The 17,255-nt window shown below is 40.6% G+C and overlaps 1 protein-coding gene across 1 annotated transcript in view; it reads left to right on the forward strand.

Moving 5' to 3' along the window:
• scfd2 (sec1 family domain containing 2) overlaps positions 1-17,255 on the forward strand; it is a 125,468-nt gene that overhangs the window by 100,510 nt on the left and 7,703 nt on the right. Inside the window, exons 6-7 of the mRNA XM_028028325.1 lie at positions 7,343-7,488; positions 16,500-16,634. Coding sequence (XP_027884126.1) covers positions 7,343-7,488; positions 16,500-16,634 — 281 coding nt within the window. The remainder of the gene's footprint in view (positions 1-7,342; positions 7,489-16,499; positions 16,635-17,255) is intronic.

Consider the following 17,255-nt stretch of genomic DNA (forward strand, 5'->3'; position numbering starts at 1 on the left):
TTTTTGCTGTTGCTTAGACAAAATAAAGCTCAGAAAGAAGCAGAAGCGACATTCGACTTTGTTTTTAAAGGGGCAGTGTTATGTAGAAAGGGTCAATATTATGTAAAATTGACTTTTTTCAGCTTTACATCATGTAAATATTGTTTCCTTGATTCTTTTATGCATGTTTGAGAAATCCTTTAATCTCCCAAAGTAAAACTTAGCAGATATCAGTTAATATCGTTATGTCTCATACAGTAACCTTTAAGACAGAATCGAACGTTTTGCTTCTTCTAGCACTATGTTTGTGCATTCCCTCCATCTGTATTCCCCCATATGATAGCCTCATGAACCAACTGTGAGGAAGCAGCCGCCACATGACTCAAATCATGACAGGCAGCATCATGTATAGGAAAGGGGGCCTGATAATCATTTCGCTCTATCCCACCACATCCGTCTCTTCTCTTTCATCCTCAGAAACAGCAGCAGAGAGATTTCCCTGCCCAGCATTCCACGCAGGATTTCACAGATTCGTCTGAGTCTCTCTCTCTCTCTCTGTCTTCGCGTGTCTCCAAACCATCACACAGTACCATACCTTTCCCAGACCAGAATAGCGTCTCTGATCAGGTTTCAAAATATGCTCGGATATTTATAAGTAGTCTCATTCCCTACATTCTTGCTCTAAGAGCGGAGTGATTGTTTTCGATTGTTGGGTCAGGGGGTGGGGGGGTGAGCCGTCGCGGTGTTTGGAGGGTTGTTGAGGTAACCGACTGTGTCTTTTCCTAATCCAATGTTCCCTGTGTGTTCGTCTGCAGCAGAGACCTTATTTCCTGTGAGCAGAACAGTGTGGCGGTGATAATAGACAGACGTGCTCGGGTCGTTGTTCTTTTTCTACCCGCCGCTCCCCGCCGTACATTCTATTCCTCATTGTTTCAGCGAGGCTTTGCCGAAGACAAAAACACCCAGTGAACGACAAAAAGAGACCAAATCTGCTTCATGTGGGAAATTGTATTCCTGAGATATATCAAGTATGTCAGCTGTTTGTTTGCTCTTTGCCACAGGGTTTGCTTGCTTTTCAGATCAGTCCTATAACCTTTAACCACCATGGAAATTTAAATTTGGAAACAGGAAGCCACCAGATGAACTTATTTGATTGGCAGGTTTATTTTTGTGGTCTACAATATGATGGCAAAATAGTTTGTTTGGTTCCTCTTAAGTAATTATAGCAATGAATGCTCAAGTAGCAAAACAGCCAACCATCCTGTCATATACGGGTCAAAATCTTATTTTGATCACATGTAATCTGATTCCACCCTGTGATGCTGCTGCTGCTTCTCTTTTTTCAAAGGAAATCATTAAAAACGAATATCTGTATCAGACATTGGACAAGAAATCAGCCAGATTTTGTTCTGGATCAGTCCTGTCCAGCTCCGAAATGAAAACATACATGCGGTTGGTTCGGTATAGCACCAGTCGGTCAAATGAAAACATTGTTGTATTACAGCTACGTTGAGCTGTTTTATAGGTTTCCATCGCTGTCTGTGATACTGCGTCGGCTTAATATTGACTCAGCGTTTAGGTGGGCGTCTGCATTTTTGATAGAATACATGTAGAAATGTAAAAAAGTTCTTAAGTATTTTGATCTTTGAAAAATTAGTAAAACAGTGTTTTAACTCACACACACACACACACAGTGTGACGTCACCTCTGCTCTGAATATAATAACTGCTTATGACTCACTTCAGGTAGGCTTGAAAAAAACCTGTCTTTCATGTTGTTCTTATACCTTCTTATCTTACGCTGTGCTTCTTAAAGACAAATCAGCATCTGGTCGCATCATTACTGACAAACCAAACCTTTTCATGCTTTTGTGCCGCTGGTCAGCATCTTCCTACATTATTGAAATGCAAAGCAGATATGAAATAATACATGGTTCCGCAACCTGTGGATCCAGAGTCAAATCTTGCTCTTTAATAGGCTTAAACTACGACCGAAATGTGAGAAAAAAATAAAACAATAAATGAATAAAATAAATGTGAGACTCAGATGAGCTCATTCTGGAAAAGGTTTTCTTTTTTTTTTTCCAGATAATAGTTTATTTCTTTTTTTGCATATTTTTGCTAAATATAGAAATAAAATTTGTGACTCTATAATTTTACTAATAAAAACAACACTTCCTATGGATGTTGAAAATTTTAAAGGTAAAAACTTTTTCAAGGTGCCAAATTGGTTTTGTGGCTCAGAAGAAGTTTTATTCTGCTGGAGAAAGGACAAAGTCGCTGAGTTGAACATGTTGCAGTGATGGAGGCTCAACGCTGTATTTTGTTTGTTCCTAGGAGACGAGCTCATTGGGCCACTAACCTGAATGACGTTGGATAGAAAAACTGGTTAGCTACTCTTCTGTAGTCAGAGTAATAATCCGTCCACATTACTGCACCTGGTTGCTGTTTGACAGCGTTTCTCATGAACAATTGATATTGGTCATTCTGGTGGCATCAGAGCTGATTGGTCATTTTCTTAGACTGACTGCTCAAATCTTTAAGTTGCAGCACCAGGTCCTCCACAGCTCCTTCGTTCCTTTTTAGCCCCTCTGCATTTGTGTTTATTAGTCAAACATTCCTCCTGGCTCCACTGGTTGGTTGCTTCCACCTTCGGAGCGTCACACCTCGCTTAGTTGCCGTTGCTCACCTTCGGCTCTGTCAGAGCCAATTAGGAGAGCCCTCATTCAGACGCGGCTCCCTGCACTCTTATGTTGGGCCTTTGTGTCAAGTCCCGAGCCAAATGTTCTTCTCTGTAATCTTTCGGTCTCTTAGCAGCACAGCGAACTATCGAGTCAGTGTGTAAACATGTGGAGCTGTGTTGTTTCTGGAAGTGACCGTGTAGATGAAAATAGAAGCTGCACTCAGGCACATGAAGGGTGACTCCACATTTCCCATCGCGAGCCCCATTCTCACAAAGGCTCTAATCACGTAAAGAGGAGGAATTACACCAGAAAACAAGTCGGGCGGGCTTTTAGCTAGCTCTTATTATTTGCTCAAATAGAAGGAACCGGAACTGTGCTCACACGAGAGGGGAGACATCAGATTGCAGAGCGGTGCCAGTAAGCGAGGCGGCTTGGTAGCGGCACGTGACGCAGCTTTGGACGCAGGTGGTTCAGCTTCACGGCCAAGTTAGATGTTCGCAGATCAGCACCTGGTGCCGCTCCCCCATCTAGTGCCCAACGCAACGCCACGATCAACATCCAAAACCGCAGACTGTGTCGGGATGGAGGGGGAGGCCCGCAACCACCGGCCCCGGCGCAGACCCACACCCAGCCGGGGACCTGCACTGCATGCTTTGGCAGCAAGTCATCCGGCTCGCCACTGCAGACACGCATCTGCACTCAGACGAGACCTGCCCTGCTCCCTCTGCTAAATCTCAGGAACACCCATTGCAGCCCATTAAAACACAGTGAGCAGCCCAGTTATCTCAGAAAACATTCTTCATTTAACCTTATATGAACTATTTTCAGGTTTAGTTTGTTTTATTTGTTGGGTTTTTTTTTTTTTTCTCTTGGATGCTTGCGCCTCTGACTCCTATGGTAAGATAAGACCCACATCCAAGTGAATCATCACTTTGTAGGCTCTGTTGCACTTCCCAAAGTTTTACGTCCCATCTGGGCCAAGACATTACAGCGAGCCAGACACTTCAGATTCCCGAAGACAGACACTTAAAACTAAATGCTCGCGGTGCTTACTGTAATATTTACTACAAAAGCAAGAGGAATAACTTAAACTCTAAGACCTGACAAAGCCAAGCTACTTAGTCCGTATTACCAAACTCCAGTGACAGTGAGGTACTCACCATGTGTTGTAAAGACCCAAATTAACCAAGGATTTCTGCAGTTTTCAGCTTTGTGAGAGTTAATTTAGCATTTAACCATCAATTCCCATTGCACAGTGTCACAGTTTATAGTAATCCAGTGATGATGACAGGATATGTCCTTTGCATGTTCCCATGAAGATGCTTTGATCCAAACTATTGCTGTGGTTTGGTGAGCCACCACCAAAGTTTAAAGTCTTTTTTTTTTTTTTTTTACCCCTCCAGGGGGTCTTTTGTGGGCTCTAGTGTCCCTTATATGACAGTGGGCTGACAGGAAAAGGGGAAGAAGAGGGGGGGAAGACATGCGGCAAATATCGTCGGGTCCGGGAGTGGAACCCGCGACGGCCGCGTCGAGGACTCAAGACCTCCAAATATGGGTCGCGCTAACCACTACGCCACCACGGCACGCCCAAGTTTAAAGTCTTTTTCAAGGTTTTCATCCAGGGAATGCCCTGTGGTTACCTCCCTTCATCTTCCCATTGTATCTCAGCAGCTCCCCTGTCCCTGCTGAAGGAAAGCACGGTGTGAGTTCAGTACCACACACAACATTTTTGAGTGCAGGCCAACGTTTTGATCTCATCTGAGCAGAGGAACTTTTCCCACATGTTTGCCACCAGCCATGTCTCCCCCACATGGCTGGTGGCAAACAAGTCTTGTTGTGTCTTTCTTTCAACAGTTTCTCTTCCCTCAAGGCTAGATGTAGGGAACTATTAGCATAACTAATAGTTTCCCTGTCAACACATTCTCCTATTTTCTATCAGTTGCACTGGATTTTATTTTGGGGCTTCATAATAAGGGGTACTGAATGCAAATTCACCCCACTGTTTTCAGAATTTTTTAAAATGAGAAAACTGTATATTATTTTCCTTCTACCCCACAAACATGTGCTACTCTGAGTTGCTGTGTCACAAAGATTTCCAGTAAAATTCATAGAAGTTTCATCCGTTTTTTTTACATTTAGTGATAATACTTTTTTTACGCTGCAGTCTCCTTTCGGCTGTTCTGTGCAAGTTTGAGAGTTGAGTTCTACCTTTTGTACGTCGGTTTTTTATTTCTCAAGAGCAAAGTGTCTGATGTTGATATCAAAGCTGTGGGATGGTGGATGAGTCCAGAGTTTTGACATAAACCTGCAGCTTTTCTCTTTATATCGGCCCTTATCGTTTCAGCTCAGCGGTTTGGTGTCCAGCTTCACTGTTTTGATCCACGCTGATGCTTCTGAGTTTCTCCCTCTCTCTCTCTCTCTCTTTCTTTTTTTTTTGAAAACCACATGCAGCTGTTTTCATCCCCCCGAAAAGCAAAGCCTTATCACACCGAAGCTGAGGCCAAAGCTTTGCATACCAACTCTGCGTGAGTAGACTTGGCAGAAAGGGCCTGGTTTCATTCCCAGTTGTTCTGTTTGCAGCTTATCATTCCGCGTTTGTTGTCTGCACTGTCACGATCAAATAAAGGCGTGTAGGTCCAACTTTCTGAAGAAAGGCTCAGAGTAGCACCACCTGCTGAGCCATTCAGTTGGCAGCGCGCTGGTGTCGCTTTAATGCAGGGTTTTTCAGCACAGTCTGGAAAAGCATGCAATTTCATACAAGCAACTTCCAAGTACGGAAAAAGAAAACACAGTACGGAAAATATTTGCTTTTCCAGACTTTATTCCGTATCCCAGGGCGCAGCAATCTTTTTAATTCAAAGAGCCGCTTTCCCCATGTTGCAGTTTCAGATGACAAAAAGTTACATTTTTAGAAGTGTGTGCTAAAGGAAGTTTTTTATTTTTTATGTTTTTATTTTTGCAAAAACTAGGGAAATTAACCTTTAATTAAATTCTTTTTGCCAAATGTTTGAGCAAAATCAATCATCTAACTTTTGGTAAGGGAATAATTCTAATAATAATAAGAAGAACTTTTCTATTTGTAAAATGAGGCAAGCTGAGTGATCCCTTCCATAAATATGAAAGATGATAAAGGACAACTTGCCCACTTTAAAATATTAAGCACACAGTTGGAACCTAAATAAACATCACATTGATTTTTAAAGAATTGCAGTATTGGTGCCTTTGTGTTGTGATATTTTATGCAGATAATGCATGAAAACATACAAAGAACTGCTAAAACCTCCATTTCTGACTGACTTTATAATTAAAAACATGTATTTGTGTTACAAGAGCCACTGCAACAATTGTAAGCCAATTGTTACCACTACGGTTGTGGCAATGCACAGCATAGTGGTAATTCAATCCTAAAAAATGGGTGAATTAATTCTTTTTAAAGGAAAACTTGCCATATGTGCAGCACAAACACAAACAGTAAGCTTACAATACAACATAAAAGCTTGTAGTTTTGCACTTTAATATGTAATCTAATTCACATCAAACAAAACTTCATAAACAGGATTGTTATATTTAAAATTAATTTTTTTTTTTCTGTCTCTGTGATTTAAGTTGACTGCTGATTACATCACTGAGCGCGGAGAACTTAGTGGTCCGTTCAATAACAATCAGTCAGAACATGTGGAATAGTCTGCACTTCTAAAAACAACAAGGTGCCTCAAAACCTTGTTGTTTTGTGCCTCAAAACAACAAGGTGGACGCATGGATGGCTGAAATTGTCAGCCATCCATGCGTCCACACACAGGCTCCCCCAGCCCATTGTGGAGTCATGGCTGCTCCTGGGGGTTTTGTGCAGGTCTGGTGTTCTCACAGTATGTTTGTGGCTGCATGTTTTATAACACATTTATAGCAAAACAGCCTTTATTTTAGACAGAAAGGTCCAGTGAGATGCAGCAATTCTTAGTTCTTAGAATGCAATCTAGATGTTGACTGGTATTATTTTAGTCTATGGAGTCTTTACCTTTTGGGAGACGATTTCCATGATCTGAGGGTAGCCTGACTTGTTTAGTGATTCAAACAGAAGGACAGGACACATTACCTTAATCCTAAAGAGCTCCTTTCTTTTTTTTTGGACACCCATGTGTTGGAGGAGGGCATCCTTCTCTCCCTGGCTTTTCGTCTTTCTGTCCTCATGTTCCCTGTCTCGCTGTCTGTCATTTTCTTGTACTGTTTTTTTCTTGTGCCTCCCTCTGCTTTCTATTACCCCATCTTCTCTCTTAACATCGCCACTGTCTTTTTCTGGCTAATTTCACAATCTTCTCTTATCTATCCACTTCTTTAGAAAGATGGGAACATTACCTTTCCAATTATATGGCAGAGGAAATAAAGGAGCCCTTGTCCTCAAACGTCCATGTATTTACCTTGGTAATTGGTTTCAGTGCACACCCTGCTGAGGAAATGGCCCACAAAAGGCATCGTGCCACATAATGTGGCCTCTTGTTTCTCCAAATCCTGAGAAATCTTTTTTTGTCAAAAAAAAAGTTGTTTTTTTTCCCTTTGGCCACTTTTAAGCAGCATGAAGTGAGTTTGATTCACATTAACTTTTGATACAGGCTATTGTTTTTTTTTCATCTAAAACTCTGAATAAGTTCAGAATAAACCCTGATGTCTTGTTTTGTGTTTTAGGTTGTGCAACCGCAGAGGAACTGAGCACAGAAAGAGCCCACTCTGCAGTGGGGAAGATGTTTGAGACCCTCCGAGGGTTGAGCCACATGAGAGACCGCCTCAAGCAGCTGCGCTCCGTCTATACTGCAAGTGATGGAGTCCACCAGGTCACAGACACTACTTTCATTGTCCTAGTTTAGGAGGCATTTTTATTATTTATATACAGTACAGACCAAAGGTTTGGACACACCTTCTCATTGAATTCAATGAGAAGGTGTGTCCAAACCTTTGGTCTGTACTGTATTTCCATTGATATTATTATTAGTAGTATTATTTACTACTTACATACTGTATATTTATTATTTATTTGACATGGTTGAAGTAATACATTTAACTGGGATACTAATGCAGAAGTTTGCATTGACAACATTAATAACAATTGACCTACAATTTTTAATTCTTTCTTTTTCTTGACCACAAACTCCCCAACACTTTTTATGAGCTCAGTTATTACTGGGCTCTTGACATTGTATGCATGCATTTCAATCTGGAGAGACTCAGACGGAGAAAAGCAGCGATTAAAAAGGTTTATTGACTTGGATGAATTAAAGTTCTTTGGCGCTCGGGCCCCGCCAGAAGATTTGAGCCCCGGGGCCTGACACTGGTGGTGGAGGTCGGAGAAAGGATGGTAGAGCCGGGAGAATGCAGGTGGAGAAGGGGTGGAGGTGGCGTGAGCGCAGCTGGAAATGATGTCGTGGGTGTGGATCCTTATAAGCGGCAGCTTGATTGGTGATTGGATGAGGCGGATCGAGGTCCGGTGCTGAGGTTGATGGCGGCTAGCGTGACGCGGCGACTGGATGATGCAGGTGAGGCTAAAGAGACTCCCAGTTTTAATTTGCGCCTAGGCTTCATTTTAAAATACATTATTCTACCAAGCGTTGCATCCAAACAGTCCTTTGCAACTGCAAAATTACAAACATTAATTCTGCAACAACTGTTATTTGTTACATTGTGAAGCTCCACTTTACATATTTGTCAGAGTACCACTAAATTTGATCTTCATAACAAAGTTATTAAGAGCAACAAGGTGTGCAGGATCCTAGTGGCTGGCCTAGTCACAAGATAGTTGGCTTGCAGCAGCCAGAAGGGTTTTAAACTACTTAGGAGCTTAATTTGTTGCCCATCTTAAGTCATCACATCAAAAACTTAGTGAAATTAATTTTGGAGGGGCTTATCCGGGATCCAAAAAATCCCAATGTCTTTCCTGTTTCTCATAACACTTCTATAGTATTCATTATGCAGAAAAAAACACTTTTGATTTTTTTTTTTGCATAATGAATTGTTAATACTACTGGATTCATACCTAAAGACGTTTTGTACAACTGTAACTTTTAATTTTTAAAGGTAAACATTTCAGTCTTTACTGGGATAGATTATATATACATAATTTTTTTTATAAAATCAAAAGTGTTTTTTCGCATAATGAATTATATATGTACATATATGTGTGGGTGTGTGTGTGTGTGTGAATGCTGTATTAATTTGGTTAAAATGACAACTTTCAATTATTGACATGAATCTATCAAAGTACGGAGGGCAAATCAATAGAAGAAAAGTGCCTACAAATGTCCAGATGTCAAAAAAAATATGATTAAATGTTTATAAAAATGGACAGGGTTTTAAGAGAGGAAGACCATTTTAAATTGTAACTGTTTATTTTTGGAAACATACCTGAAAAAATAGCATTTGTCTATTTTAACTTAGGCTTATGCTATCCCCTTTAACCATAAAAGAGAATATGACTGTGTTTCTAATTTTCAAAAAGTTGAATTACTGAATTGCACTACTCGGTTACAGTCTTGTTACATTTGAACGGCAATGAAAAGCAAGATAACTATCTCACATTACATGTCAGCATCATACTGACGCAAATGAGCAGCCGTCCTTCTGTCAGGAGAGATCTCCTTATTTCAGAGGATTTATGGAAATGACTTGATGTGAAAGGAGAACAGCGTGACATCTACCAGATACTGCCTGTTCTCGGGAAACATCAGAAATCCATCAGCCTCTCCCAGCTGGGCTCTACTAATGTGGATATTCGTTGATCCAGACGACTGTCAATCTTCGGCTTTCCTTTATGTGCAAAGGTCCCATTTTCCTGGAATTGCTGACATAAGGTTTTTATGACAGGAGAAAGAGTCAAGTTGTTCTGGGTCACCAAAGTGTGTTTTTTTATTTTATTTATTATTTTAGTACAGTTAAATGAGGCTGTCACCAGAAAGGCGGTAAAGGACTCTCCTGTGTCATTATTTTCTATGTTTGTCTGAATAAATCCCATCTCGAAAGACATGGGAGGTCACTCTTTCACATTATGCTAGTATTTTTCCTTAAACGTATAGAAATCATTTTATTTTTGAGAAACTCTAAATTTCAACCTCTTTACACATCAGACTTTCAGCAAAACTATTCATTTTTTAACTTTGGCTATAGTTATGATTCACTCATGTAGAGGCATGCTTGGTGTGAGATAGTACGGCATTTATATCGACATGTACAAATGAAGCCTAGGCGCAAATTCAAACTGGAAGACTCTTTAGCCCCACCTGCATCATCCAGTCGGCGTGTCCCGCTCATCACCGCTGACCCATCAACGCTGGACGAAGCCACGTCACGTCCAATCACCGACCAAGGCCCAGTTGATAAGGACCTCCATCCATGGCATCTTCCGCTTTCCAGCTGCGCTCAACCCTCCTCCACCCCTTCTCCACCTCCACTCTTCAGGCTCCCATCCTTCACCGACCCCCACCACCGGTGTCGGGTCCCGGGGGATGACATTCCTAACCTACATCGGGAATGCTCATCCGAGCTGATCGCAATTCACAGCTCAATGTCCTCAGCCGGGGCCCGAGCGCCAAAGAACTTTAAATTCATGCATGTCAATAAACCTTTTTAATCGCTGTTTTTTTCCGTCTGAGTCTCTCCAGATTGAATTACAATAGAAATTTGATTGAGCTGTTTTTATATTTAAAATAAAAATGCAACAGTAAGTCTTCCTGGTGCTGAAATAGAATAATATGTTGACATTTTCAGTAATGACAAAGCTTTCTATGTCTTTATTATTTCGTTTTTGATACATAATGTTTAGCCAAAATATTAAAAATTACACCAAAAACATTCTTCAAATATTTATTATCCAATTCTATGGTCCAATTTGGTATTGTTAAAAATAAATCTTCATGCTTAAGGTACCATCTAGTGTGGAGTACCACCTTGTTCAGTGCATGGGCCTCAATTGGTTTGAATCTTACCTAAAAGTGAGGGATTTCTTTGTGTCAATAGGTAACTTCTCATCAGAGTGGACAAAAGTCACATTTGGGGCACCTCAAGGTTCAAATCTTGGTCCCCTTGCTTTTTGTATCAACTCACTAGCTTAGATCATAACAAGAAGTAAGATTTTCCCAACATATCGAAAACTTTTTACTCATTTGAATGACAAACTGAACTGGATTGCTCTTCGTTCAAACTCCCTAAAATCCTCTTTTGTCCCCATCCTGATTCTTAGTTTGAGCTTCGCCGAGTTCTCTTCACCACATTTAGATTCTTTAAACACACAGAGCTGCTGCCTTGTGATTGGCTGATTCGATGTTTGTGTTAGAAAGCAGTTAAACTGAAACAAGCGGCTGGTCTGTGTATTTATTTATGTGGTGATTAGTGTTGTATAAATAAATATAGAAGCTGCTTCATCAGAAAGATTTCAAAGTAAACACACAACATTAATGAAGACATGGCAGCTCATCTGTTCGCACTAATTATGCCCCCGGTTGTTGCAGTCATAATTCGAGTCATGCCGGCAGAGAGCAGGAACTGGACTGCGTTCCAAGAAAAGGAGAAGCTAAATTAGCTACAGGTGGTCAGAGCTGAGACAGAATGAGTCTGAACCAATAAACCAAGCTCTCCAGAGAGAGTCGCAGGCTTAACTCTCCTGCTGGTGTAAGAACCCCATTTAGGTTTAGCAAGAAAAGACACAAGAGTTACATAAGAGAACCAAACCTTGATTTGATCAGCCATGTTGTTTTTTGAAGTAGGAATTTTGAGGTCAAAGCGCCACCTAAAATTTGTTGTTACTCATTGCTTTGTTGACAAGCTTGTAAGATGAGAGTCAGACAAACTGATCGAGCTGCGCACACAGCAAAGCTAACCCATATACTCCAAACTGTGTGTCCAATCTGAAAGATGATACCAAAAAACAAAAAAAAAACTTGGCACATTTTTCAAGAACAGATCAGAACAGGACTGATTATGTCTTGTACTGGATTCCTACCAAAGACATTCCATTCAGATATTTCTCATTGTTTGTATCAGTGTCGAGCTTGGTTGTTATGAACCATTATTTTTGTTTCTCCACAGAGACACTGCTAAGCCCCCCTGCTCCCCGCCGGTGGGAGAACTTGATACTCATTTTTTTTCTTTTTGGTTCTACGTGTTTTAACATGCATGTTTGTGTTTTCAGAGGAATATTTAGGCCGCGTCACTACGCTGTGAGTAACTCTGATGTTGTTTTTGGTCCCGGGGGTGTTTCAGGCGGCGGTTTAATTGGAGTGCTTTTAGCTTTGTGAATATCAGATGAAAAAGGAAAGGTGCGTGGCCGAAGGTTTGACCTGTTTACAACTGCTGTTGCGTATGCACATGCAATGAGTCATTACTTTGTTTACTCCAAAATCGGCTTCTGGACATTGGTGGAGGCACATGTTAGTTTAGGCAACTCAGATCGCAGAATTTCCCAAATCCTAATTTGGGGGCTCGTTGGGATAAGGAAGAAGTGGGGGAAAAAACATCTGCGTGTATTAAGATTTATACGACTGTATACCTGTAAGCGTGCTTGAATCAACAATTTGGTGAATGTGTTCAACATTCATTTTTTAAATGAGACGCAATTGAAAAAGGTCGGTCACGATTTAATTCAGATTTTGGCACAAAGCCCCTGACGTGTCAGCGAGCCTCAGCCTCATCTAGAGTAAGAATGTGTCCAGTGTTCCAGGCCAGCATGTTTATATAAAGACGTCTGCTATTTCGAGCTCTGCCAGGTCTTATCTGGCTCTTTATTGTTCTCTGAGACAGCAAACTTCACTCTCATGAAAAAAAAAAAGCCTGCTTTGAATTCTTGATCCGTCAGCTTTAAGGGCTATAAATGGTACATTTTGTCCTGAGTAGCTGGGTGAAAGAAAAAAAACTGAGTCCTTATTAGTGCTGAAGGGTTTTTTACCATTCAGAGGTAACCCGTTAACAGCATGAGATGGCATTTAGTGGGAGGTTAGTTGAGGTTCTGCTTTTCAGCTCTACCAAGGGCATGTACACCGTGTCCAAATTATTATGCAAATTGGATTTAAGTGTCATAAACAACATTTTTTGTTGTGCTATTGAATTTATAGATGGTATTGTGTGTCAGGGCTCTTTGAATCACTATAATTGATTTCAGAGAGCTGAGTTGATTAGTTTGTCTGCTGAGCTCAATTAAAGGAAATCTACTTAAGAAGGATGTTCCACATTATTAAGCAGGCCACAGGTTTCAAGCAATATGGGAAAGAGAAAGAATCTCTCTTCTGACGAAAATCATCAGATAGTGTAGTGTCGTATGACAAGGTATGAAAACATTAGATATTTAATGAAAACTGAAGCATTTATCGTTCTGTGAAGAGATTTGTGGCTGATTCAGAGCAAAGATGGTTTGTACAGATAAAGGCAAAATGAGGAAGGTTTCTGTTAGACAAATTCATCGGATTAAGAGAGCAGCTGTTAAAATGCCCTTACAAAGCAGCAAACAGGCATTTGAAGCTGCTGGAGCCTCTGGAACCTCAAGGTGGAGGATCCTCCAGAGGCTTGCGGTGCATGAAGCTACTATTGGGCCCCTAACCAGAGCTCACAAGCAGAAACGGTCACAGTGGGCCCAGCTGTACATGAAGATTCATTTTCAAACAGACTTGTTCATTGATGACTGCTGTGCAACCCTGGATGGTCCAGATGGACGCAGTAGTGGATTGGTGGTGGATGGTTACCACATCCCAACACGGCTGTGACATCAGCAAGGAGGTGGTGGAGTCATGCTTTGGGCTGGATTCGTGAGGAGAGAATCATTGGTCGGCCCCTTCAGAGTCCCTGAAGGTGTGAAAATGACATCAGCAAAGTATATGGACTTTCTGACTGATCACTTTCTTTCATGGTTCAAAAAGAAGAGTAGTACCTTCAGTAGCAAAATGATCTTCATGCATGACAATGAATGCTGCAAGGAATACCACTGTGTCATTGGCTGCTATAGGCATAAAAGAGGAGAAACTCATGGTGTGGTCACCATCCTCCTCTGACCTCTGACCTCAACCCTATTGAGAACCTTTGGAGTTTTCTCAAGCAGAAGATCTGAATGCAGTTCATATCAAAACAGCAGCTCTGGGAAGATATTCTGACATCCTGCAGAGAAATTCAAGCAGAAACTTTCCACAAACTCACAAGTTCAATGGATGAATAATTGTGCTGTGATATCAAAGAAGGTCCTATGTTAACATGTAACTTGGTCTGTTATGATATTTTTGATTGAAATAGCTTTTGATTTTAGTACATGTGACCACTTAATGCTGCACATTCAAAGAATGACAGTTTGCAGTTCTTTATAATCCATAAAATGTTTAGAAAATCTGCTGTGCATAATAATTTGGAACAGTGCATTTTGAGTTTTTGATTTTTGAAAAAAATATTGTTCTCATGGGGAGCTTTGTTCAGTAAAATTTGATTTATACTGTAATAGTTCATGACTTGAAAATTATACTGACCATCATTTGCAGTGACCGTTTAAGAAAATGTCACTTGCATAATAATTTGGAACACGGTGTATGTATTTAAACTGTGTTGGGCTGAATGAATGAAGAAATACGTAGAGAAGGTTTTTGAACCAAGGTGACTAAAAAAAATATGTAAAAGTTGCTTTTTGGGAATCTTTAACACTTAGTGTTTCAGGTAATGGTGCTGTATTTTTTCAAAAACTTCTGATAAGTTTTGTTTGATTGATGATTCTAGAGCGACCTTAGTGCCTCTAACAATAATGAAAATAAAGTGTATGCAGTTTAAATTTTTGCTCATAAGTGTTAATTCTTCACCTTCCTCTCTGATTGGTTAAAGATCTGGTGTTTGCATGTTTAGAGGAATTTTCATGTTTGCAGGGGCTTTTCAGAAACATAAGTAACCGCTTCTGACGTTTCCCTTTTTTAGTTGTGCTCTAGTGTTTGTGCTTGTAGTTAGTTTTTTTTTTTCATATTTGGAAATGAAAAAAATATAAAAAGGAAGCAAATACCTAATAAAGCAGATGCAAAGATGTTAAGGATGAAGCCAAAAATTTAAAAAAAGAGTACTCATGTTATATGTGGAACAATGAATATAAATGTTATTTTGTAACACAGTGACCACCAAAGACAGAAGCAGTGATTGTACTGTAGAGTTTGAGTGTTTGTCCATTGAGGATTATAAAATCAACAGAAATGTCTAACTGTGGTACCACGGAAACCAGCACCCTACCCAGTGGTTTAAAAGTGCCTGTGGTGAGTGCTAGCTGTCTGTCTGAAATAGCAACATTTCTAATTCAATTAACTACCACTGTGGCTGCTAGGTTTAGTAAAAAACTGCTAGGTTTAGTAAAAAACATAATCTCTGATCTGGTTTTGATCAGAGATTACTCCCTTTTCTCAAAAAAACTGCCCAGAATACATACATTATGCAAAACCTAGCAACAGTGAATGGAAGCAGCTGAAAATCACACTTTTGCCATCCTTATCAAAGCTTGATATGCACAACAGCGATGTACTGTAACTCTCAAAGAATTGTGCTAAAGACGCAGTTTAAGAATAACATATACAGTATTTAACAAAATATTAGTATTACACAATTGTTTGGGGTTTTTTCTGGAAGCGACAAACACAAGTTCAAACTTCTTCATTCTATACTTCACAAGAACTCGAGTGTAAATCTCCTGGGAAGATGCCACGGTAACCAAAAGAGGCACATTCATTTCTAACCAATCACATAGTATCCACCAGACACCACACAAGAAAATGGCTCTGCCCAGAATGTGTCATAAACAAGCGACAAGAACAGAACAGCCATTTTGTTTTTCCCATCCCTGAGAGAGAGGAATGCTGTATTACCCTAAAAAGTCATTACAAGCTAATGCTACTGATGTGCTGGTGGGAAGTTAAAATACTGATATATAATCCGTTGCTCAGACACTAAGGAAAATAAGTCAGTGATTCACCTGTTTATCATGCAGGGGGAATGATTGAAGAGGACGATGATGGATTTAGTAACACAATCTTTGGGCGAGATTCGATGCTGAAGATGTTGGAACCTTCTCCTCACAAACACCACCAGTGGCCCCCTCCCTGTCCTGGCTGCTGACTCAGTCTGTTGTAGCGGTGGCATGAAATGTGAAGCTAAGATTACAGCTGCTTCATAATAACCAGGCAAAATGTCTGATCTTTGGCTAAAGGACAGAGCGCTCACTCCATCCGTTTCTGTGCAGCCGCCCACACATCCGTTTGACGGAGAAGACCCTCCCTTTTAAAAGGAACTATTTTGTCAAGAAAACGCTCTGCGTTCTGTATAAAATAATTAAAGTCACTCCAGAGAACACTTCCTAACCCCATACATGGTATTAGTCTGTCTCCAGCCGCTGTTATTGTCGGTGTCTAAATGTTACTCACCTGCTTTGAAAAGCAGGAAGTTGTTATTTATACTAGGTTTATTGTGACGAAATATGCGCTAACTTTTTCTGTCTCTCGTTTCATATTTCGCTTCCAAGTGTTGATTCCTAAATTGATTTATCCGCTTCGTCGCCCACTCATCATTTCTGCTTTTAGCAACAACTAATGGCTTGTTCTGTCTTGGCTGCAGAGGTGTTGAAGCTCCTCTTCCTGAAGTGACTCATGAGTCAACAGGCTGTTTGGCCGAGATGAGCTGTTTATAACTCTGTTGGGAGATATTTTACACAACACTACGAAGCGGACGATGAGCACAGAGTAAAGCGGGAAAAGCGGACTTCGTATTAATCGTATACAGAGAGAGTTAATCACGGCCCTCGCCGCTTGAAGTGTTGTTTTGATCCGTAACCGTCCTCCCCGTGTGTTTGCATTCCTTGCAGGCCTCATACCGCCCGTTCCTGCGACAAGTCCTGGATGAAGTTTTCCACCCCGACCGACCCGAATGCCCCGACATCGAGCACATGTCAGGGGGGCTCACGGACCTGCTGAAGACCGGATTCAGCATGTTCATGAAGGTTAGACGCTGCAATTTGAAGGTCTTTTTGTGTTGCACAAACTTTTTCAGGAACTATAGAGTCGGGGGGGGGGGGGGGTTCTATCATGTCTTTTCACCACAGAAATCACAAATAAGTGGGTAGAAATTGTTGAGAATGAATTCTGTGTTTTCCTTTTATCTCTTTTAGCTAGTAGCAAAGCTAAAGCTAAAGGAAATGACATGTTAGGAAATGCCCTCAAAGCCAGGTTAGAGGATATGACACACTAGAGAACGCCCTCTTTAGGGCGCAGCTTAAACAGAGGCTAACAAAGGAAGTTGCCACGTGTTGCTTGTTGCCATTTTGTCCTGCTAACTCCTAAAGGTAGCATGAGAAGTGGACCAGCTGGATTTTGGTATTAATAAATGAAATTCGTGAATTTAACTCGCTGACTCGCTTCTTCAACCTCATACATCAAGAACTCAGCATGGAGAACGTATAAATTCTCCACAAAATCTTAAATATTTCTCACTTCTTCAATATTGTCACCCTCCTAAAATAATGGCCAAAGTCATTTCTTTTCCAAAAGAGAGATTTTTTTTCTTCTTTTTTTTCCTTTATCATCCTTTGGCCAAAAAAAAAAAAAAAAAAAAGAGGTGGTGA

The sequence above is a fragment of the Xiphophorus couchianus genome, chromosome 9, assembly GCF_001444195.1.
Source record: "Xiphophorus couchianus chromosome 9, X_couchianus-1.0, whole genome shotgun sequence".
NCBI lineage: Eukaryota > Metazoa > Chordata > Actinopteri > Cyprinodontiformes > Poeciliidae > Xiphophorus > Xiphophorus couchianus.